The sequence below is a fragment of the Sus scrofa genome, chromosome 4 (genome assembly GCF_054392235.1).
Source record: "Sus scrofa isolate SSC_HxYL_T2T_F1_AM1 chromosome 4, Sscrofa_HxYL_maternal_Yorkshire_Landrace_v2.0, whole genome shotgun sequence".
NCBI classification, from domain to species: domain Eukaryota; kingdom Metazoa; phylum Chordata; class Mammalia; order Artiodactyla; family Suidae; genus Sus; species Sus scrofa.
The window spans coordinates 3,422,764-3,447,753 of NC_139386.1; the positions used below are offsets into that span (position 1 = coordinate 3,422,764).

The window sequence follows — 24,990 nt, forward strand, 5'->3', positions numbered from 1 at the left end:
ATCGAGGGGCCCGTGTTTTCTCGAAGCCGAAGCACAGCACAGAGGGAGGTGGACCTGCTATTTTTACTGTTCTCCCTCAGGGTACAGCTGACGTTGACTGGGGAGCTCGGTGACCTTTGAGATTCCGAGACCTTTGAGACACCGAGGTGCCTGGTGATGGGGGGGCCCAGGCTGAAGTGGGTTGGGCCTCGCTGCTCCAAGACCACGTCCCCCTCGCCTTAGGAGCAGTTTCTTCCTAGGCCGTTAGGATAAACGGTTCAATCTTAGACCTTGCTGCTTTGAGCTCCGTGGAAAATACACTTCCCTGAGCAAGAAGAGTTAAGGTGTGAGAAAACTGGAAAGCAATATAAGAGACCTATGGGATAATATAAAGCGGGCCAATCTACGCATAATAGGAATTCCAGAAGGAGTAGAAAAAGATAAGGGGATGGAAAATATATTTGAAGAAATTATCGATGGAAACTTCCCAAATCTAAAGGATACTGGGTTCAAGATACAAGAAGCACAGAGGGCCCCAAACAAACTGAACCCAAATAGACCCACACCAAGACACATCATAATAAAAATGGCAAAAGTTAGTGATAAAGAGAGGATCCTAAAGGCAGCAAGAGAGAAACAGAATGTTACCTACAAGGGAACCCCCATAAGAATATCAGCTGATTTCTCTACAGAAACACTACAGGCCAGGAGGGAATGGCAAGAGATATTTAAAGTGCTAAAAGGAAAAAATATGCAACCTAGAATACTCTATCCAGCAAGAATATCATTTAAAATAGAAGGGGAAATAAAAAATTTTTCCAACAAACAAAAACTTAAAGAATATAGCAACACAAAACCCAGGTTAAAGGAAATATTGAAAGGGCTTCTCTAAACCAAAAAGAAAGGAAGGAAAGGGAAGAAAAAAGAAAAGGAAAAAAAAAAGAAGAAGAAGAGGAAGAACTAGGACTGAGGAAACTGCAATCAGAGAGCAGTCACTCCAATAAGCCAGCATACAGATTTAATCATGAACATGCTTCAAACAAAATAAAATTAAAAAGAAAAAAATTAAAAAGAGTCATCAAAACCATAAAATGTGGGCAAGGGATGTTAGGAAGTAAATAACCCTTTTTGTTTGTTTGTATGTTTCTCTTCTTAATTTTAATATAGTAATGAAGTGTTTGAACTTACAGGACCATCAGGCTAAAACACACAATTATGGGAAGGGGTTAGCATATTTAAAAAACAGGGCAACCACAAGCCAAAACCAAATATTGCATTTGCAAAAAATGAAAAAAAAAATACACTCAAGCAGATAACAACAGGAGACCATCCAACCAAAAAAAAAAAAAAAAAAAAAAAAAGAAAGGAAGAATGGAGAACCATAGAATCAACTGGAACACAAGGTTCAAATGGCAATAAATAATCATCTATCAATTATCACCTTAAATGTCAATGGACTGAATGCCCCAGTCAAAAGACACAGAGTGGCTGAGTGGATAAAAAGGCAAACACCTTCAATATGCTGCCTACAAGAAACTCACCTTAGGACAAAAGATACATATAGATTGAAAGTGAAAGGGTGGGGAAAAATATTTCACGCCAATAGACAAGACAGAAAAGCAGGAGTCGCAACACTCATATCAGACAAAATAGACTTTAAAACAAAAGACATAAAGAAAGACAAAGAAGGACGCTATTTAATGATTAAGGGATCCATCCAAGGAGAGGATGTTACTATCATCAACATATATGCCCCAAATATAGGAGCACCCAGATACATACAACAAATATTAACAGACATAAAGGGAGATATTGATGAGAATACAATCATAGTAGGAGACCTAAATACCCCCTTCACATCAATGGACAGATCCTCTAGACAGAAAACCAATAAAGCAACAGAGATCCTAAAGGAAACAATAGAAAAGTTAGACTTAATTGATATCTTCAGGACACTACATCCAAAAAAATCAGAATACACATTCTTCTCAAATGCTCATGGAACATTCTCAAGAATCGACCACATATTGGGACACAAAGTGAATCTCAATAAATTTAGGAGCATAGAAATTATCTCAAGTATCTTCTCTGACCACAATGCCATGAAATTAGAAATCAACCATGGGAAAAGGAAAGAGAAAAAACCTACTACATGGAGACTAAACAACATGCTACTAAAAAACCAATGGGTCAATGAGGAAATCAAGAAGGAAATTAAAAACTACCTTGAAACAAATGATAATGAAGACACAACCTGTCAAAACCTATGGGATGCTGTGAAAGCAGTGCTCAGAGGGAAATTCATAGCAATCCAGGCCTTTCTCAAAAAAGAAGAAAGATCCCAAATTGACAACTTAACCCTCCACCTAAATGAATTAGAAAAAGAAGAACAAAAAAGTCCTAAAGTCAGCAGAAGGAAGGAAATTATAAAGATCAAAGAAGAAATCAATAAAATAGAGACTCAAAAAACAATAGAGAAAATTAATAAAACCAAGAGCTGGTTCTTTGAAAAGGTGAACACAATTGACAAACCCCTGGCCAGACTCACTAAAAAGAGGAGAGAAAGAACCCAAATAACCAAAATTATAAATGAAAAAGGAGAAATCACAACGGATACAGCAGAAATGCAAAAAACCATAAGAGAATACTATGAACAACTATACGGCAACAAGTTGGACAATCTGGAAGAAATGGACAATTTTCTAGAATCTTACAGCCTGCCAAAACTGAATCAAGTAGAAACAGACCAACTGAACAGACCGATCACTAGAAATGAAATTGAAGAGGTCATAAAATCACTCCCTACAAATAAAAGTCCAGGACCAGATGGCTTCACAGGTGAATTTTATCAAACATATAAAGAGGAATTGGTGCCCATCCTCCTTAAACTCTTTCAAAAGGTGGAAGAAGAAGGAATACTCCCAAAGACATTCTATGAGGCCACCATCACCCTCATTCCAAAACCAGACAGAGATACCACCAAAAAAGAAAACTATCGGCCAATATCATTGATGAATATAGATGCAAAAATTCTCAACAAAATCTTAGCCAACCGAATCCAACAACATACCAAAAAAATTATACACCATGACCAGGTTGGGTTCATCCCAGGTTCACAAGGATGGTTCAACATACGCAAATCAATCAGCATCATACACCACATTAACAAAAAAAAGGTCAAAAATCATATGATCATCTCAATAGACGCAGAAAAAGCATTTGACAAAGTTCAACATCCATTCATGATCAAGACCCTCACCAAAGTCATTACATTATCAATGGAACTCACACAACTTGACACACCCCAGCCCTTCTCCCGGCCATTTAGAAAATTCCTGCCCCCCCGCCCATGGTGGTGTTGGGGGGACCTGCTCCACGCTGTGGGGACCATGTGTGCACAGACACCTGATAAAGGCAGTGTCAATGCTGGATTTTATCATGGTCCATCTTTTTCGAGTTGCTGTGTTTATTGAGGTTGGTTTTAAATTTAACACAGGTTTAGAATTTCAACAAGCACAGGATTCAGAACCCAGTCTGTGTCTGATGTCCCATTCGGAACCCAGTGTCCCCGCGTCGGATGTCCCATTCGGAACCCGGTGTCCCCGCGTCGGATGTCCCATTCGGAACCCGGTGTCCCCGCGTCGGATGTCCCATTCGGAACCCGGTGTCCCCGCGTCGGATGTCCCATTCGGAACCCGGTGTCCCCGCGTCGGATGTCCCATTCGGAACCCAGTGTCCCCGCGTCTGATGTCCCATTTTGATCCCACTGCTTATTTGCTCTGCAGCTGAGCAAGTCATCCCTGTGTCTTTGAGCATCGTTTTCCCTTCGTCTTGAGACGGAGGTTGCACTGATCTTGCAAGATCGAGGCAGGATTGAAAAATGTACCTGGTGTCTCTAATACAGTGCCTGACCCGGCAGAAGACTGAGCACATGGTTGGGGCCGCCCCTTGCCATGTGACTGGTGTCTGGGCGGTTGGTAAGGGGACCAGGGCTGTGCTATTTAGAGGGAAGCCCTTGCCTGCCCTGTCGTTCCATCCTCTCCACCACCCTCCCCGAGGCTGGCTGGGAGGTGCCTGGGGAGGGCACAGGAGGGGGCGCGGGACACCTGCTCCATGACGGGAGAAGGCTAGGGCACGTACCGGGGCCACCCTCGCAGGCAGCACCCTGCACCCCTGGCCCAGAGCTGCCGTCCCCGCTCAGTCAGTTCGAGTCTCTAGTTGGAAGGAGCTTAGCGACTGAATGCATTTGCTTTGTCCCTCCGACTCCCCTTGGCTTGCTTCCTGGAACTGATGAGCTGGCTTCCCATCGTCTTTCCAAGTGTAACTAACAGGATAGAGCAGTACGGGCAGGAGCTGAGACCCAGTCTGGCTCGGCAGAAGCAGCCGGACCTTCCATGTTGGGTGACACCCACTGGGTAGTGAGTGCCCTCTGATCCCCCTGTCACCAGGTAGCCGCCCAGGTGCACCCCTCCCAGTGAACCGCCTCCCATTTTTTCGTCTCTGCTCACAGCTATGTCTTGAAGGGACCTATTTTATGTCTGACTCATGCATGTTATTAAATTATTGCAACCAATAATTTTAAATGATCTCTATTTTATTTTGAACTATTATATTATTGAGTGTTAGATGTTAATGTTCATTTAAAAATATTATTGATATTCATTATTTAAAGACAAATTTAAAGATACTATTTAACAAGTAATATAGAGAGTTCCTGTTGTGGCTCAGTGGTAATGAACTTGACTGGTATACATAAGGACTCGTCTTCAATCCCTGGCCTCACTCAGTGGATGAGGGATCTGGTGTTGCCAAGAGCTGTGGTGTAGGTCACAGACATGGCTTGGATCCCTGGTTGCTGTGGCTCTGGCTGGCAACTGTAGCTGCCATTCGACCCCTGGCCTGGGAATTTCTGTATGCCACGGGTGCAGCCTTAAAAAAAAGCAAAAAAACAAGTAACATAAAGTCATTAAGAAGTGTGATTTAGGAGTTCCTGTCGTGGCTCACTGGTTAATGAATCCGACTAGGAACCATGAGGTTGAGGGTTCGATCCCTGGCCTTGCTCAGTGGGTTAACGATCTGGCATTGCTGTGGCTCTGGCATAGGCCGATGGCTACAGCTCCAATTAGACCCCTAGCCTGGGAACCTCCATATGCCATGGGAGCGGCCCTAGAAAAGGCAAAAAGATTTAAAAAAAAAAAAAAAGTATGATTTATAAACATCAGTTAAAAAGGCCCATGTCCTACTTGATTTAGGGATTGAGTGTAAGTGAAAAGGTAGATTGTCCATTATCAACAATTGGCCAGAATGGGTTTCGACCTTACATTTAGAATTTTGCGTTTTGCATTTTCTAAGTTTTCTTGGTTTGCGTCATCATTATCAAGGTCATTTCAAGTGGTGACACAGGGCGCATGGTTCTAGGTTGTCATTTGCACGCACATTTCCATCCTTTTTATTTTTTATTTTTATTTTTTATCTTTTTGCCTTTTCTAGGGCCACTCCTGCGGAATATGGAGGTTCCCAGGCTAGGGGTCGAATCGGAGCTGTAGCCACTGGCTTATGCCAGAGCCACAGCAACGTGGGATCCGAGCTGTGTCTGCGACCTACACCACAGCTCACGGCAACGCTGGATCCTTAACCCGCTGAGCAAGGGCAGGGATCGAACCTGCAACCTCATGGTTCCTAGTCGGATTCGTTAACCACTGCGCCACAACGGGCACTCCCTTCCATCCTTTTTAAATTGGGCTTGTCCTCATTCCCAGAAAACGGAGAGCCGAATATGATATAGGTGCCATTCATGTTATTTTTTTAAATTTTTTATTGTTTTTGTCTTTTTTTTTTTTGCCTTTTCTTGGGCTGCTCCCATGGCATATGGAGGTTCCCAGGCTAGGGGTTGAATCGGAGCTGTAGCCACCGGCCTATGCCAGAGCCACAGCAACGTGGGATCTGAGCCGTGTCTGCAACCTACACCACAGCCCACGGCAACGCCGGATCCTTAACCCACTGGGCAAGGGCAGGGACTGAACCCGCAACCTCATGGGTCCTAGTCAGATTCGTTAACCACTTTGCCACGACGGGAACTCCCTCATGTTATTTTTTTTTAGCCTCGGACTTTTGAGGCCCAAGGTGTGGATGTTCTGTCATTTCTTGCTCGTCTTAATGTGTGTTCTTCATGGTTCTTCCCTCGTACCCGAGGACCACTCTGAGTATAGATGAGACGCTGTAACAGAGAGTAAATGGTGTTTTGTCCAGACCACTGCAGCGTTGTGAGGGGAGGCGGCGCTGGGACCGCGCAGGCTCGCATGGACGTGACCTCCAGCGACTCCAGCCCCAAACGGTCCCTTTCTCCCCCCACAGCTTTGTGGGAACGTCTACAGACCGTACACCTTGCCCACTGACGCTGAGTAACTCGGTGTTTTTGATGTGCTCCGCCTGGCTCAACCATCACCCCATCTAACCTGAGCACTTTGCATTCTCCTCGAAGCCCTGTACCCGCTAGCAGCCCCTCCCTGTCAGGCCCCCCTTCTCCAACACGACCCCAAATCTATTTTCTGTCTCTGCCGATGTGCCTGTTCCACATTTCACATAAACAGACTCATTCAGAACGTGCCTGGCTCCTTTCATGGAGCAGAACTGCCGTCAGGGCTCCCCCGCCGAAGAAGCAGGGAGATATTTCTCTTTACGCTGAGTCGTATTTCACGGCTGCACTTGGTAGCGCTTCCCTGGTTGGTGGGATGGTCCCACCTCTTGGCCGTTGGGGAATAACGTGTCAGGAACACCCACGTGGCACTTTTTGTCTGGACCTAAGGTTGTCCTTTCTCGTGTGGACCTCGGAGTGCAGCTGTCGGATCGTAAGGGAACTGTTTTAACCAGTTAGGGAGCTGCCTGTTTTCCAGCGAGGCTGCACCCTCCTGCAGTCCCGCCCGCCCTTGGAAGCTTCCAGTTCCTGCCCATCCTTTGGCCGACGCTTGTTATCCTATGTCTTTTTGGTTGTAGCCATGCCAATTTTTTTTTTCTCTTAAGGGGAAAAGGTTAAAATATTATTTTAAAAATGTATTAACTTTAAAAAAGTTGGAAACAGAGGCCCTTCCTGCCGTCAGTAACATGGAGCCCCAAGACCCTTCACGGCGGCCAGCTTGGGTGTCGGCTGTCCCCAGGGAGGTGTTTCCACGTTCCGGTCATCGTCAGGTCCATCCTCTCCACTTTATTTATTGGCCGTGCCTGTGGTGTGCAGAAGTTCTTGGGCCTGGGATTGAACCTGAGCAGCAGCAGTGACGATGCCGAATCCTTAACTGCCAGGCCACCAGGGAACTCCTGTCCTTTCCGCTTTAACAGCTCCGTCTTGACTCACCTGTCACCTTTGTCCCTGGAGCCAGCCTCTTCCCCCTCTGGACAGTTGCCGCAGCCTTTCAGAGTCTCTCTGCTCTCAGTTACTCCCTTTGCAATTCTTTCTCCAAACAGATGCTGCAGTGCTTGTTCCAGACACAGGCAGGTGTGTGTCTTTCCTTAGGGTCCTTCGCTGAGTCCCTGTTGTCTTGAAGTCACCGTCTGGCCCCGGAGCTCGGCACTCAAGGCTTTCCTGAGTCTGACCTGGCCTACCTGCCCCACTGTTTCATTCCACACCCCGACGCTGCTCACTGCCGGGAGGAGATTCCTGGATGCTCCCCGCACAGTCTGCCGTCAGCCCTCCGTCTGCTCCCGCCCTCTGCTCCGGCCAGGACGCTCCCTGCGCAGGGCTGCTTGGTCCCTCGGTGAGGGCGGGAGCCACTCCTTCCAGACCCGCCCAGCTCACTGCCACTGTCGTCTTTCTCGTCAGTAAGGCGTGAGCCCCTCCCATCCCCAGGCCCCTGGGGGTCACCCCCACCCCCACCCCACCCCCAGAGCCACGGGGGTCTGTCTCAGGGGTCCTTGCGTCCCACTTGGGGAGCCTGCTTCTGGTGGACAGTAAATCTGCTTGTCAGAGTCACCCGCCAGATCTGGAAGCTCCGTAATCCATGTGGCAGGTGAAGGGGAGATCCTGTCACTAGGAGAATACGCTGATTTCTTGTTCTATTTTTTTCTTCACTCTTTCTTATTGAATAAGCTCCCTGGCTTTCTGAAGATGTACAAGGAAGCCCTCCATCCTGAAACCGGCCAGGATTTTTTTCAGGGAAGAAGACAGATTGAGACACGGCGGGTCTGTAGACCTTTAAAAGAGCCCCCTGGCCAAGGGTGTGTGTGGCATCACTGCCCGTCTGGCAGTATCTTCCCTCACTTTACCCGCCCGCGGGAGTGATGGGACGTTGGCGTTCGGACCCGGGGAGAAAGGGCCCACTGACTCTCTGGGCGCCGCGCCACGGTTTTTAGATGGACCCTGGCGTAGGGATTTTTCATACTCACTTTTAGCTGAGTCAGGATCGAGTAATTAGCTGGGATTGCTCTGTTGGCAGGCTGTGCGCTCTCTTGTTTGCTGCTCCACTGACTGCAGCCAACTTAATAATTAATAACCACCACCCCTCCTCTCCGTGTAATACTCTGCCTGTAGTTTTACACAGCACTTTCACCCTCCCTCCCACCATGGGAGCCTCCTAATAATTCCGTGACATAGGTGTTCTTGCTCCCATGGGGGAGCCTCAGGCCGAGAGATTAAACGACTTGCTTATGGTGCTATAGCCATGAAGCCACACAACTCTGTGCCCATCAAGCTCATCATGATGTTTATTTTCTTGCTGCACAGTTTTTAAAAAGGCTTAAATTAACATGCAGTAAAATTGGCTCTTTTGGAGTCCAGTTTAATGAGTTCTAACACACGTCTAGATTTGTGTATCTGCCACCGTCAGGGTAAAGGACAGTTTCATCACCCCAAACCCTTCATCATGCTGCCACTTATAATCATTTTCCAACCTGTGTCGACCACGGACAGCTCTCCATTCCTATGAGATGCTATAGAATTTTCCAGAATGTCATATAAATGGAACCGTACTATATGTAACCTTTGGAAAGTGGCTTTTTTCCCCCCACTCAGCGTAATGAATGTGAGATCCCTCCATGCTGTTACGTTTGTCAATAGCTTGATTTATTTTTTTTTTTAAACTGGAGGAGTGTCCCGTTGAATATAGAGGCACTGTGGTTGGTGGATCTGTTCACCAGCCAGGACAGTTGAGCTCCCCGTGCTCTGTGAGTGTAAATAAAGCTTCTGTCAATACCTGTGCATGCTGTTTTATGCACATACCTTTTCACTTCTCTAGGAGTGGGGTTCCTGGCTTATGTGGTCACTGCATGTTTGACCTTTAAGAAACTGCCAGGTTATGTACCAGAGTGACAGAACCGTCTTATTGGCCCTCTAGCAATGTAAGTATTTGCATATACATGGAAGTCATGCTACGAGGTGTGTAGTGGTACCCTATCATGGTTTAATTTCTTTTCCCTAATGGTGATTTCATGTGCTCATTTGCCTTCTGTCGAACTGTCTGTTTGCCCGTTTCCTTATTGGGTTATCGTTTTCTTAATGTTGAGTTTTGAGGGTTTTTGTTGTATGATTATGGAGGCAAGTCCTTTGTTGGATATATGGTTCATATACGCCTTCTTCCTTGTCTGTCACTTGACTTTTTTCATTCTCTTAGCATCTTCTACAAGCAAAATGTTAACATTTGTTATCTAATTTATTAATTTTAAAAAATGGACCCTGCTTTTGGTCATGAAGTTATTATTTTTTGTTTTCTTATACAAATTTTCTAGTTTTATGTCCTACATTTAGATGTCTTTCAAGTAATTTTTGTATAAATTGAAAAGTTTAGGTTAAGGTTCTTTTTTGCAAATAGGTGTCCAGTTTCAGCACCATTTCTTGAAAAGACTGTATTTTCTCCATTGGTTTCCCTTGGTAGCTTTGTCAAGAATCAGACGGCCAAATCTGTGTAAGTCTATCTCCAGACTCTCTTCTTTTCCCAATGTCGTACCGTCTTGATGAGTCTACAATTATAATAATAAGTCTTAAAATTGGGTAGGGTGAGAGTTTCAGCTTTTCTTTTTTTAAAAAATTATCTATTGTCATTCTTTTTGTATTTCCATATAAATTTCAAGTCAGACTGTGTCTATAAAATGTCCTCCTAGAATTTCGATTGGAATTGTATTAAATCTATAGACGAGTTTGAGAAGAAATGATAGCTAAATTGAACTTTCCAACCCGTGAATGGCATTTCTCTTAATTTATTTAGGTCTTTTAACTCACTTAGCAGCATTTTGTAGTTTTCTACGTACAAATGCCCTCTGTCAGAATAAGGATATTCTCCTCTGTTACCAGTTATTGTTTTTAATCGTGAGTGGAATTTGAGTTTTGTCAAAGCTTTTTCTCTATGAGAATTTTTGTTGAGGGTTATTCCTTCTTTATTTATGAGGGATTTTTTTTTTTTTTTCTGTCTTTAGTTTTGGAGTTAGATAGTACCAGCCTCATAATGTGATTTTGGAAGTATCCGTTCTTTTATTTTTTGGATGACATTATATAGATTATTTCTTTGTGAAGCATTTAAAAGAATTTATCAGGAAACAATCTGGACCTGGATATTTCTGTTTCTGAATGTTTTAAACAGTAAATTCAGTTTAGGTGCTTGGCAGTTGCCTGTTTTTTCTTGGATGAATTTTGGTGGTTTGTGACCTGTAAGAAATGTCACATTTTTGTGAGCAGAGTTGTTCCTAAAGCTTCCTTATTATCCTTCTAATACCTGTAGCATGTGTGGCCTCGTCTCATGTCTTTTTTCCTTTGTCACTTTACTAGAAGTTTATCAATTCTGTTGATCTTTTTAAAGAACCAGTTTTCTATTTTACTGATTTTCTCTTTTTCTTTTTTCAGTTTCATTGATTTGTTTTCTTTATGACTTCCTTCCTATGCTTGCTTTGACTTTCTGTTCTTCTTTTTCCAGTTTGTAAAGATTGGAGCTGGGGTATCGGTTTGGAGCCTTTTTTCTCTTCTAATAAAACCATTTAACACTATAAATTTTCCTCCGAGCCCCAATTTAATTTCATCCTTAACTCTGATTTATTTTACTCAATTTTTGTTCATTTCAGAATATTTTCTAATTTTTCTTAGGACTTCCACTTTGACCAGTGGGTTATTTTGAGGTGTGTTGGTTAATTTCCAAGTATTGAGAGATTATGTAGCTGTCTTCCTGCCATTGCTTTGTAGCTTAATTCTCTTGTTGTCGAATACTTTGTATGATTTCTATTCTTTTAAATCTGTTAAGACACTTTTTCTTGGCCTAGAATATGGCCTGTCACGGAGACCGTTGCCGAACGCCTGAGGGGTGTGCGCAACCCACTGCTGTTGGGTATTACTAGTTGGTCAGATCCGCATGGTGCCTGGGCGGTTTATTTCTTCTGTCCTTGCTGATCGTATGTCTGCTTGCTCCACCAATTACTGAGAGACGAGTGTTTAAGTCTCCAATTATGATTGTGGTTTTGTCCATTTCTCCTTTCAGTTCTGATTTTCCTTTATGCATTTGGAAGCTCTGTATTTAGGGGCAACACATGAAGATTATTCTGCATTCTTGGTGGAGCAGTACTTTTGACATTATGTGATGTCTCTCCTTATCACTGCTTATTTTCCCTGCGCTGAAACGTACTCTGAGTGTCTGATGTTAATGTAATAATCAGGTTTTTTCAATTTGTGTTTTCGTGGCATGTCTTTTTTATTATTTTACCTTTAGCCTATCTATATCATTATATTTAAAGAGGCTAGCATACAGTGGAATCTTGTTTTTTGTTTTTTGGCTTTTTAGGGCCGCTCCTGCAGCGTATGGAGGTTTCCAGGCTAGGGGTCAAATCGGAGCCACAGCTGCCGGCCTGCACCACAGCCACAGCAGTGTGAGATCTGAGCGGTGTCTGCGACGTACACCTCACCTCAAGGCAACACCAGATCCTAGGCCAGGGATCGAACCCACATTCTCATGGATCCTAGTTGGGTTTGTTAATCACTGAGCCGTGAAGGGAACATCTTGGTTTGTTTTTGGGTTTTTTTTTGTCTTTTTTTGTTGTTGTTGTTATTGCTATTTCTTGGGCCGCTCCCGCGGCATATGGAGGTTCCCAGGCCAGGGGTTGAATCGGAGCTGTAGCCACCGACCTACACCAGAGCCACAGCAACGCGGGATCTGAGCCGCATCTGCAACCTACACCACAGCTCACGGCAACGCCGGATCGTTAACCCACTGAGCAAGGGCAGGGACCGAACCCGCAACCTCATGGTTTCTAGTCGGATTCGTTAACCACTGCGCCACGACGGGACCTCCTGTTTTTTTTTTTTTAAATTCATTCTGGCAATCTCTGTCTATTGATTATAATGTTTAGGTTATTTACATTTAATGCAATTCTTGATATATTTGGATTTAGACTTACCGTTTTATTTTTAAAATTTGCATTCTGTTTATTTACTGTTTTTGTTGTTTTGTTTCTCCTTTCTTGCCTTCTTTTGGATTGTTGGATTTTTTTTTTTTCAGCATTCCATTTTAACTTAATCTTGAGTTTTTCACTCTCTGTGTGTTGTGGTTGCTCTAGGGATCATAGCATGCATTCTTACCTTATCACATCCTACTAAGACTTACTAAGTCATCCCTCCAAATGGAATGTGGAAATCCAAAATGGCATGGGTCCTGTTGCCACCCTGTGTGTTGTGGTTGCGTTATATGTATCATGGCAGCTTACGCTGACAACTCAGTGTTACAGTTTCCATTTAATCCTCATTCAGCTTTTAAAGAACTTAAGGAAAGGATATTTTTAGTCAGATACTTACCACTTTTGTTGCTCTTTTTTCATTCCTCGTGCTCCGAGTTTCTTTGTAGTATTTCCCTTTCATCTGAGGATCTTTCCTTAATTCTTTTGGAGAAGTTCTCCTGGAGACTGACTTTCTTCGTGGCCTTTAGGTGAGAGTTTTTATTCTTCCTTCATTCACGAAGGATGTTTTCACCAGACAAAGACTTTTGGTTTGACGATTTTCTTTCTGCCCTTGAAGCATCTTTGGCTTCCTCGGTCCTCTACGGTTCCTGAGGAGAAATCTTCAGACTTTGAATCACTGCTGCCTTTGTACCAAATGCCTTGTTGCCTCGGGCTGCTTTCGGATGCTTTCTTTCCTTTAGCTCCTTAGTCTGATTAAGAAGTTTCTGGGCATAGATATTTTTTTAAGTTCATACTACTTGGGGCTTGCTGAGTTTCCTGCATCTGTACATTTACGGTTTTGTTTTTGTTTTGTTTTGCCAAAATTGGGGAATTTTCAGCCATTATTTCTTCAAAAGCTGTGTGGATTTTTTTTCATTTGTTTATTTTGTTTTTATCTCAAACTCCTGTCATGACTCTTAGAACTTTTCTTGTCCCACAGGACTGTTGTTTTCCCTCCAATTCTTTTTCTCTCTGTTATTTCCATTGCTAAGAATGGGTCAATTATTCATCTGTCTTCAAAGGTATTAGTTTAATTCCTTTGTGGTCCAAAAAAATACCCTAATGATTTTTATTTTTTTAAAGTTGCCACAGGTTTTTATCATGGCCTAGAAGATAGTCTGTTTTGGTAAATGTGGCTTGTACCTTGAGAAGTATGGGTGTTCTGCCTTTAGTGTCAGTCAGATCCAGTTGGTCAATGGTCTTGTTTGTTTATACCCTTTCTGATATGCTGTCCATTTGTGCTGTCAGTTACTGAGATAATTTACCCCTGGGTGAGTTTTTCCGATCCGTTCTTTCTTCTCTAAAGTTTCTCTTTGGTTCTTCTTTATATCTTGGATTTTTTTTTTTTTTTTTTTTTTTTGGCTGAGATTTTTCTTTTCATTCGTTTCGTTTGTTTCAGGTGTTTCGAGTGTCACCCTTAGTCCATGGAATGCGTTTAAAGCCTTTTTCCGAGAAGACTGTGGTCTCGAGGTGTTTGTTGATTTTACTTTCCTTTGCAAGAGGATGTTTTCCTGGGTTCTCCCCATGCTCAGTTATTGTAGATTTTGTTATAAGATGATCTCTCTTGAAGTGTTGCTTGAATCCTGAGGCTATTGCTGGTGTTCTTGTTTCGGTGGGTCAGCCCCACCCCAGTCCTGCAGGGCCTTCTGTGGGCCGTATTGCCCTTCTGGCTTCAGAGTATCTGTGGTTCTCCTTGGATCAGTCCTGTGTTCTTCCCTAGAGCCCGGTTTGCTGCCAGGACCTGTCCCTTCGTGCTCACTCCATGGTGAGCCTGGGTCAGGCTCCCCTTTAGCAAACTGCTCCTTCATTTCTCCTTTCTGCAGCCTCCCCAACGTGGTCCAGGCACCTCCCTTCCTTGTGCACCTACCTCAAAGCCAAGGTTTGAGCTCCCCTCTGTGTGTCTGTGTTGGGCTAATTGGTCAGAGGACAGAGAGGGAACTAAATGATGGTGGCTGGCCCTCTGGTTGCAGGACCTCAGACCCTTGGGTCTGAGGGGTGCTTTCCGGGCCTAGGGTTATGTGCGCTGTGCAGCCGTGATTGGCGTCATGGCACTGTCGCCTCGTGACACTGCTCAGGGGCTGGGCAGGGAGAAAGGAGAAAAAAGAAAAAGCCCAGAGAGCTCCCACTACCTTCACGGTGCCCTCTCCCAGGCCCTGGCCCAGGGAGAGAGGGGTACCTGATGGGCACCTCCCCGTTCAGGCAGGATGGGACCGAGGGAAAGGGGAGCTCACGCTGACGTTCAGAGGACCTTGGATTTCAGGGTCTCCTTCCCAAGTCCTCCTTCTGTAATTTCCTCTCAAATCTTCAACCGGCTGCTGCGGGCATAACATCTCCGATTTCGAGTCAGTTCAGCAGGAGAGACGGGGGGATTGTTTGCACCTATTCCATCTTTTCCAGAACAGGGACTCATCATTCTTTTTCAACATAAACCAGGTCACGTCACTCATCTGCCTGAAACTCTAAAGGTAGCGCCCCATCCTACTTAGAATAAAATCTGAATTTGCGGTCAGGCCCCTTCCTTCGTCATTCATGTTGCAGCGCTCGCCTCGTGGCCACTGCCATCCTCAATTGCATCCGGCCTGAGGGTTCGGCTGGAACTGCCTCCTCTGGAAAGCACATTTTAGGACTTTGGTGTGACTGCCTTCTCGTCGTGGGGGTCAGAGACGCCCTCCTTGCCATCACATCTGAAGCCAGTTTGTAGCTTTGTCTATGACTTTGGGAGATGCATTTAATTAAAAAAAAATTCTTGTGTCTTGCTCCTTGCCCGCACTTACACCAGCCATCTCTGTGCAGCCAGGTTTACATGGGGGTGAATTGACAGCACCTCGCCTGAGCTGTGCTGGGCAGCTCTTGCCTTCTAGAATGTTCTGAAAGCTTTCTCTGCACAGGGCATGCGTGAGTGCTCAGGCTGCACAGGGCCTGCGTGGGGTGTGGGGCGTCCACCTCTTTGCGGGGAAGCTTGACCAGGGAGGAGAGCAGGGGCTGGCAGGGAAGCCATCCCCTCCTCGCCTTCAGGTGCACAGAGCAGCATGGCTCTTCCAAGGGACCAGTGGGAGTGACAACAGCGGCCCTCAGTGGGGCCAGCTCAGAGACCTTCACCCGTAAGGTGTGGTGGCGCTGCGTCCTTGCCCCTCAGTGTCACCTCCCCAGACACCTGCTCCACCCCAGCCCTCTTGTGAGCCTCTGCTTTCCAGGGAAGGCACCCGGCTGAGACAATATCCGATGTAAGTTTGAGTACCACCTATAAAGCATTTCGGGTGTAAGCAACATGTCAGGAAAGGTCGAAGGGTCAGGAGTCTCCCCATCACACAGCCTTGTCAAGTTTTTACACTTACTGCATCTGCTTCTGTTTTTCTAATTTAAGTAAAGAAAAAGGAGGCTGTTAAACACCCCGTGTTCTCAGTGACCCTTTTCTCGTCTTCCCCCACCAGAGTGACTCTCACCCTACGGCTGACTATTAGCTGCAATACAGAGCCTTTTTAAGTCTTTTCAAGCGCAGTAATTGTCTCCTGCACCTTGCTCTTCACCCTGCCTTATCAACGTGACACTTAACCCGAGGTCACGTCTGTAGTTCTTAATTCGCCTTGGCTTCCGTGTAGGTTTCTGACATGCGGCTTCTCTTCCCGCGTCCAGATGAGTTTATCTGCTCTCCAGCTGGCAAATGCCTCCTTCATAGTGGTTCTTTGAGTGTATAGACGATGCTGCAGGGAGCATGTTGGAAAGCATCGCTGGACCAAGCTCTGAGAGTTGACCCGGGATCCATGCCTACAAGCTGAGTTGGCGGATCAAAGGGGTCTCGCCTGCTGCTTGGCCCGGTGATGCCAGCCTGCCCTGTGAGAGATCTGTACGGTTCGCACCCCTGCCCGCAGTGGGTGAGGACTCCCTTGTTTCCTGCTGGTTGCACCCTGGCTGGCACTGGTGTTGGAGCACGTTTTAAACATTTCTGGGACGTTGGGTGGGGAATCGAACCTTTGAATTTTCTCTCCAGTTCTCTGACTGCACATGGTCTGACTCTGACTCTGTTGACTGGCCGTGGGTTTCCTCTGCTAAAATTGTCCACGCTCATTCTTCGCTTCATTTTCCGTTGGGTCATTTCTTTCCTATTGGTTTATGAGTCCTTTGTAAGTTAGAATTCGAATCCTTTGTCAGTTTCATATGTTACAAACACCCTTTCACCTCTTAGCTTTGCTTTGCTTTGGTTTTGGTGGTTTTCATTGGACAAAAGTTCTTAATTTCAACACAGACAAACATTTCAGGCTTTTCCTTCACGAGTTTTTTCCAGCTTGAGGTAAACGTGTATGTATTTCAAGTGCACAGTGTGATGTTGACATTTTGCAATGGTTGACACCGTCATGTCACATTATATGTCATGTTAAGCTCATGAACATGTCTGTACCCTCTCACAGGTGCCTTTCTGGGTGTGTAGTGAGGACACTTAGGCTCTGACCTCTTTGCGCAGCTCAGCTGCACACGCTTTGCTCCTCACTGCAGTCACGTGCTGGCTTGCAGGTCTCCAGGGCTTGTTCATCCTGCACGGCTGACCCTCTGTACCTTCAGCCGCCTTCTCCCCATCCCACCTCCTCTCTCGCCCTGGCGACCACCATTCTTCTGCCTGCTTTTATGAGCTCAGCTCGTGTAGATTCCACGTGGACGTGAGATCAAGCAAGCATTTATCTTTCCGTGTCTGGCTTATTTCACTTTCTCACGGCGTCCTCTAGGTTCACCCGTGTTGCAGATGGGATTTTCTTTTTTCTCATGGCTGAATAATATTCTGGTGTGTGTGTGTGTGTTTGTGTGCGTGTCTGTGTGTGCACGCATGTGCGCACAGGATAGGTTTTTTTATCCACTCACCCATCAGAGGGGCCACTGAGGTTTCCCGCACGTGGGCTGTTGTGAAGGATGCTGCGGTGAACGTGGTTATGCAGACGCCTCTTTGCGACCCTCATTTCACTTCCTTTGGGTTTATATCAAGAAGTGAGACTGCTGCATCACATGGTGGCTCTCTTATGAATTTTTTGAGGATGCCACACACTGTTTTCCATAGCGGCTGTACCACTTTGCATCCCCACCAACAGTGCCCGAGAGTCCCCCTTTCTCCGCATCCTCAGCGACACTCACGGGTCTCCTTCATGGCCATTCCTGCAGATGTGAGCTGTTATCTTACTGCGGGTGTGCTCCGTGTCTCCCTGATGTGTAGTGATGTTTAGCACCTTTTTATATGGACGTCTGCATGGCTTCTTTTCAGAAACGTCTGTTCAGGTCTTTGGCTAAATTTTTAATTGGATTTATTTATTTGTTGCTATCGAGTTGTTTTGTTTGTGTATTTTGAGTATTAACCCCTTGCGAGACCTGCTGTTTCCACGTAGTTTCTCTCCTCCTGTAGATGCCCTTTCGTTCTGTCAATTGTTGCCCTTGCTGCGCAGAGGCTTTTCAGTTTGCTGCGATCCCACTGACCTGTTTGTGCTTTTATTGTCTGTGCTTTTGGGGTCATTTCCAAAAAATCATTGCCCAGACCTGTGCCGAGAAGGTTTTCCCCTGTTTTCTTCTAGTAGCTTTATAATTTCAGATCTTGCGTTTAAGCCTTTAGTCCTTTTTTTTTTTATTTTTATTTTTTTTAGGGCTGCACCCACAGCATAGGGAGGTTCCCAGGCTAGGGGTCCAATCAGAGCTCTACCCACCAGCCTACAGCCACAGCAATATGGGATCTGAGCTGCGTCTGTGACCTACACCACAGCTCACGGCAATGCCGGATCCTTAACTCACTGATCAAGGCTAGGGATTGAACCTGTGTCCTCATGGATACTAGTCAGCTTCATGGCCGCTGAGCCAGGACAGGAACTTTGAATTGATTGTTTTATATGGTGTGCGATAAGGGTCCACTTTCATTTCTCTGCTTGTGAATATCCTGTTAATCCAACATCATTTTTTTTAAAAGGGCACACCCACGGCATATGCAGGTTTCTAGGCTAAGGGTTGAATTGGTACTGGCCTCGCCACAGCCAAAGCAACATGGGATCCGAGCCGTGTCTGCAATCTACACCACATCTCACGGCAACGCCACATCCCTAACCCACTGAGCAAAGCTAGGAGTTGAAACCGGGTCCTCATAGATGCCAGTCAGGTTCGTTACTGCTGAGCCAGGACGGGAATGCCTGCAACATCATTTCTGAAGAGACTCTTATTTCCTTAGCATGTGTTCTGACGCTGGTTGAAGATGACTTTATCTTTTGTATGTCTTGTAACTCACTTTAGAAATCGCTCTCTTTCAAGGTCAGACGCTGTTTACCTTTATGTTCTTCTACAGGATTTTAAATGTTGCTTTTTACATTTAACTATTTGGTCTGTTTGGAACTTTTGTTTATGGTGTGAGGTAGGGATCATCATTTTCTTTCTATATGCGTAACTGTTTGTCCAGCACTATTTATTGAATCTTCTTATTAATCCATACTGGTCCTTTGGTCATATATCCATTACCTTATATTCATCTGCTTGGAATTTTTTTTCTTCATTGATGCATTTATCACTGCTCCACTACTGCTGCCTTCATTATTATCGTTTTATAATAATTCTTCATTTCTGGATGGCCAAATCTCTTCCAAAAATCTTCCTCATTTTGTATGTTCTTAGCCCTTTAGTTTTATATAATTTTTAGAATCAGAGTATCAAGTTTGGCTAAAACCAGAACTCTGTTGGGATTTTTTTTATTGAGTTGCATTAAATTTATATAAACTTGGAAAGAAGTGATTCATTTAAAAAACTGAATTGTCCTATCCTTGAACGTAATACATCACTGCATTTACTCATCACCTTTAATATCATGCCATAAAACTGTAGAATTTCTTTCCATAAACATCCTTCATACAGTTTGTGAGATTTATTTCTAGGTGCATTGCTCTTGTAAATGTGTTTTCTTAAAAATTATATTTTGTAACTTTTTAGTTGAGATGCAGAAATATTGTTATTGATTTTTTTGTGTATGGATGAGTGTCTTAACTGTGTTCAGCAATGGTTTTGAACCTAATTTTATAAAATACGATCAAATTGTTTTGCTTTTTCAATTCCCCTGATCTTTCCTAGTGCTCTCCCCTACAAGAGTGTGCATGCCATGAGAGCAGAGGTCCCGTTTCTCTTGTTCACTCTCCTAACCCAAGTGTTTGAGATGGTACCTGGGTCACAACAGGTCCTCAGCAGGTCTTTCTGTTTGTTACGTGTATTAATAAAGTTGATTGTCCTAGTCCTGGACAGAGGCGATGGCTGTACTACTACAGACGTGGCTTCCCGCGTGCTGCCTACGTCTCTCCTCGCCACCTGGCAGCCTCCTCTCTACTCTGGATCCTTCCCTGCTGCTGAGCCTCGGCCCCTCTCCACCCCGAGACCAGGTGGATGGATCTATCCGTCAAAGCCTTGCTCTGATCTCCTTTCTTCCAGGAAGCTTTCCTGGGCTTCTCTGTACTTTAGAAAGATGGATCCAGAAAAACAAACAAAACCCAAAATAAAACCAAGAAGCAAATAAGAATTAAAGGTAACTTGTACGCTCAAGCACAGGTTAAAACTTAAGACAATCATCCGAAGTGATGTCGAAAGATACTCACAGGGAGTAAATGACATTTTGACGGGCACACAAGGCGACTGCGGTTTGGGGAAGGGAATTAATTTACGGATAATAGACAGGAAGGGAAGGCCCACCCACGTCTTGTCATGCCAGCAATTAAGAGAAATGGAAACGCTGGATTAGGACGCCCCGCGCGCAGTGAGTCAGAGAAAAAGAGGACGGAAACGTATTATGTTCCGACATTGCTCCTAACAACTACCCTGAGTGAGCGAAAACAACACGTATTTGAGTCTTGTCTTTGCTGCTTTAAAAAATCGCTCCAATTTTCTCTCTCTGATACATTTTTATGAATTCCCATTTCTGAGGAAAGATTTTGCTGTGATTAAAGATTTCATGAAGTTATGACAAAGGCCAAATAGATCTTCATCCTTGAAAGCTCATTTTCCTGTGAGCTGACTGAAGAGACCTCTCGTAGACGGCTGGCAGAGCTAACGAGTGTTTTTCCAAGGGCTGCACCTTTGGGGAGGCCCCCCCCCCACCCACCCTCAGAACCCAGGCTCAGCCGACGGGAGCCCGCTTCTCTGAACACATGCCGTGGGACATCACAGCAGCGTCGGCAGGGCCAAGGGCTGCGCTGTACCCTCTGCCCTTGAGAGTGGGCGCACGCACATGTTTTGAAAAACTGCTGTTTTGCAGATGCCTGGTGGCTTTTGGATGGGGTGTGTGTGTGTGTGTGTGTGTGTGTGTGTGAGAGAACCCCTGGGCTCCCCCTCCACCCCAGTTCCCATCTCTGGAAAGCACGGGGGATGCGATTTGGTTTGGAGTGTCCGTCTACACCCGCTGCGAGCGCTACAGGATTTCGGGCGCTCGGTCTGGAGCCTCGGTCTGTCACCTTGTTCTTGGTCTCTTGGTCAACTCCTGAGTCTCACTACCTCTCCGGTCAGGGGGGCTCGGGAGGACGGCCTCGGGGCTTCCGTGAGAAGTGACCCCATGCAGGCTGCCAGGCCCGTGCGGCTGGGGCCCCTCCCCTCTGCTTGACCGCCCGTGGAGTCTGGCATCATCTCACCTGGGGAAACACCTGAGAATCCAGACGCCCTTTGGAAGGTCGTGTTCAGAAGCAACGCTCAGCTGGAAGGGACCCGAGCGCAGGTCCTTTTCGGTGTCTTTTTATTTTTCCTTCTATGCAAGTTTCCTCCAGAGGGAGAAGGGCTCCTGCCTCTGCTGCTGGCTTCTTCCCTGTTGCTCCCGTCTTGGGTCTGGCTGGCCCATTTGATGAGCGGACACTTATCGATCAGCTGTCGTGCACCAGCTGTGACACTTGGTATTTGAGATACTGTGTTCATTTCAGGCAAGTGTTCGATCATAGTGGACGCCTGACAGATGGCAGCTGCCACAAACGGAGTGTGTTTTGCGCGTGTAGCTAGTGAGCCTGTGTGATCCTTTCCCAGCCCCCTGTGGGCCCCGCCCTGCCCCCCACAGCCGCGGTGTTTGTCCTCATCACCCCACGGGTCACGGAGCTTCTCTGCATCCCTGCCTCCCTGGGGAGCAGGCCAGGGGCCGGGAGGTGGAAGGGCGATGCCGTCCCCCCTCGAGGGCTTGCCTTCTTACTTGGGATGGAAAGTCCCCAGAAGCTGATCACGGGCTGGACGTCATCATTCCGTGGCCCTCCCGCTGGGGACAGGGCGATGGGAACTCGGTTAATGAAGCGTTACTGTCTGCAGTGGAGGGAGCCAAGGAGAGGGTGTTTTGTGTGGGTGACGAATGAGCCCAGGATGTTGTCCATGGTTCTGGAGGCCATGAGGGCTAGTCTGGACGTGCGCACGGACAGTGTGGACACGGCTCTCTGTGTTCCCCTGCCCGGCACCCCGCCCGGCACCCATAGAAACCCAGGGCTGTGACACGGTCATTTATCGAATGACAGCGTGTGTACTGGGTCAGGTGTCCTGGTGGTCACGTGTGTGAGGCTTGGAGAACTCAAGTTACCTTTCCAAGGTCACTTGGCTGGGTTGTGTGCGTGCGACCCAGGACCAAGGAGGACCTCCTATCCAAACCCACTGTTTAGAATTCAGTTAGTTCAGATTGAGTCTCAGGAAGCCGTTTGTCCAGGGCACTTGATGTTTTGCTGACTCGCATGTCTGAGAAAGTCCGTGTCACTCTCCTCTGAGGCCATCAGAAGTTTCTGAACTTGCCTTGTCTTTGCTCCGCAGTACCCGGCAGTGCCACCTGCTCCTGGACGTCTTCAACTCCACGGAGCACGAGCTGACGGTCAGTGCCCGGAGCAATGAAGAGCTCATTCTGCACGCGGGCGAGTGCCAGCGGTGAGTGTCCCCTCCCCGCGTCCCAGTGCTCCCGGCTGTGCTTTCCTCACCCTGTGTGGGAGGCACTGAAATAATCTAGCCTCTGAGACCCTGGAGGGTAGGCAATCCGGTCCCCTTGCTGAGGCATCCCAGCCCTTACTCAGGGTCAGTGAAAGGATCCGAAGTGGTTGCCGGTTGCAGCCGTGTAAGGTCGGGGTAGAACTGAGCGATGTCCATTCAGGGACGCAGTGCCACAGCTCTGGTCACCCATCTGACGTCACCCCAATGTCCGGGCGAGACTTTTCACTCTCAATTCTTAAGAATACTCTTTCTGGGGATACTAGGTGATGGTTTGAGGGACATACATCAATGTCAATTGGAGGAATTAATGCTGCAGAGGACAGGCCAGCCTCAGGCCTGTGGGAGCCGTGCAGTGGCACCTGAGCTCAGTTCCTGGGAGAGCAGAGAGGTGGCCCCACTGAGCCCCGCCACAGGGACGACCACAGGCTGTGCTCTGGCCCAGCAGAACTGAGCAGGGAGCCAAGCTGGAGGTGAGGGCGGGCCAGGAGCCTCCGGGGAAGGTCTGGAGGCAGGTAGGGCTCGGCGGCTTTAGGAAGGAGCCTTTCTGCCGAGACAGAACCCCTTCCACAGGGCCTGGCCCACCCGCTCCAGCCTCTCTCCAAACCAGAGGCTGGGCCTCCAAACCCAGCTTGAGTGTGAGGGCCGTACCCTTACAGGCGGAATTATATAGATGGGGTAATTATATAGGTGGAAAACAGTTATTTGCAATTGCAAAATACTTGAAATGTACAGAAAATAATTTATACCCCAGCATCCCCATGTCTCAGATTTAAGCATTTTGCTATGTTTGCTCCAGATCTCTCCCCCAGGCTCTGTCTCTCTCTCTCTCTCTCTCTCTCTCTCTCTCTCTCCTTTTTTTCTGGCCCTGCCCACCGCATGCAAAAGTTCCCAGGCCAGGGATCAAACCTGCACCAAGACAGCAACCCAAGCCACAGCAGTGATAACGCCAGGTCTTTAACTTGCTGAGCCACCAGGAAACTCCTCTCTGTCTTTCCCCGTCTTCTATCTTTCTGTCTCCTCTCTCTCTCTCAAGGAAATAAAACGTTTTTTAAAATAGTGGACATTAACACCATTGGTCAATGGGGAGGAGGGAATGCAGATTTCACCCACAAGGAGACAGCACTGCACGCTCACGGGGGTGATTAAAATGACTGACTGACGATGCCAGTTGTCCACGAGGAGCAGGAGACAACTGGAATGCTCGAGCCTGGGTGGGAATGAGCAACCTTGCAACCACCTTTGAAGAAGGTCTGGAAGTTTCTTACAAAACTAGACACACGCCGTCCAACAATTTCAACTCTAGTTATTTATTCAAGAAAAAATTTTTAAATGTATATTCATAAAAAGACCTATGAAGAATGTTCCAAGCCAAAAAATAGAAGGAGCTCAGGTGTCTGTTATGGGAGAATGGGTTAACAAATAATGGTATTTTCCTGACGGAACAAAACCGGGTATACTCCTAGTACCTCAGCACAGACCAATCTCAGGCACGTTCCTCCAAGTGCAGGGAGCCTGACCCAGAATAGCACGTCCTGTGTGATTCCGTTCATCTGCTCTGGGACCAGCAAGACTCCTCGGTGACGGTAAAACAGAGCTGCCCTGGCGTCTGGGGTGCTTGGGGTGGGCTTTGACTAGGAAGGGGCACAAGAGGATTTTCTAGGTGTTTGCCATTGTTAAATTTTAGCAAATGTGCACTGCAGATTTGTGCGTTTCACTGTCGTTGACTTTATCTCAGAAGAGAAGCTGTCCGCAGATGTTAAACCCTGGTGACATGGCTGTTGAAGGATTTGGGGGTGTATGGTGTCTGCACTGTCTTTGGGGTGCCTAGAAAATTAGATTCGTGGACGGAGAGATGGAGAGACTGATACAGCAAATACGGTAAAATGTTAATTGCAGAATCTACCAATGGGTGCAAAGAGTATTCACTGAGGCCTCCTCGAAGAGTTTTGTGCGAGGTTGGGGAGAAATAAGCAAAGGAAAAGTAGCAGAGCCTGACTCTCCCCACCTTCCTTCTTCTTCCCCGAGACACCGGGGCGTCACCCACACCCCGCTTTGCTACTTTATTATGTTTATTTATAACAAGCACTATTTTCAGAGTTTTTTAAATAAGTGGCTCCGTGTGGTGCGCGTGTTTCGTGTCTTTCTGTCCCTTGCAGTCAGCGCCACTCGCTGGAGCTGGTATGAATCTGCTTGTCACCCGCCTGCTCTCCAGCCTTCGCTGGTGCGTGCGCCCGCTTTTTCATCCCCGTGCTGATCCGCCGTAGCTGCCGCTCACGTGACTCTTGGTGACACGTATGAATGCAGGGTCATGTTTGGGGCTGACAGTTGGGAGGGCATCCCTGGCCTGACCTTGAGAGGCAGGAAGCCCCTCCCGGGAACCGCTTGTGCGGGTGGGTTCGTGCCGTGTGGATGCATGCCAGGGGCTCCCTCGCATGCCGCCCAGGCGGCAGTGGTACTGCGTCTGGCTCCTGGGCAGGAGGAAAGGCTCCTCCCTGGGTGCTGCTGCCTCCTTGGGGTCTAGGCCACGGGCAGCTGCTTGGGCCCTGAGCTGGTCCCCAAGTTGTGGAGGAAACTGCCTGCCCCCGCCCCGTCTGTCTGGCCTGGATGTTTCAGTGGCCCGAGAGCCCGTTGGACATCATTCTGGTCACCTTGTGGCACCACTGTAAACCCTGCTTTTTAGAAAAT

General features: G+C 46.7%; 1 protein-coding gene across 6 annotated transcripts in view; it reads left to right on the plus strand.

The window, feature by feature from the left end:
- Positions 1-24,990, plus strand: part of TRAPPC9 (trafficking protein particle complex subunit 9) — a 472,116-nt gene that overhangs the window by 286,283 nt on the left and 160,843 nt on the right. For all 6 annotated transcript variants that reach the window (XM_021088861.2, XM_085021612.1, XM_085021607.1 and 3 more), the window contains one exon: positions 22,135-22,245. In XM_021088861.2, coding sequence (XP_020944520.2) covers positions 22,135-22,245 — 111 coding nt within the window. The remainder of the gene's footprint in view (positions 1-22,134; positions 22,246-24,990) is intronic.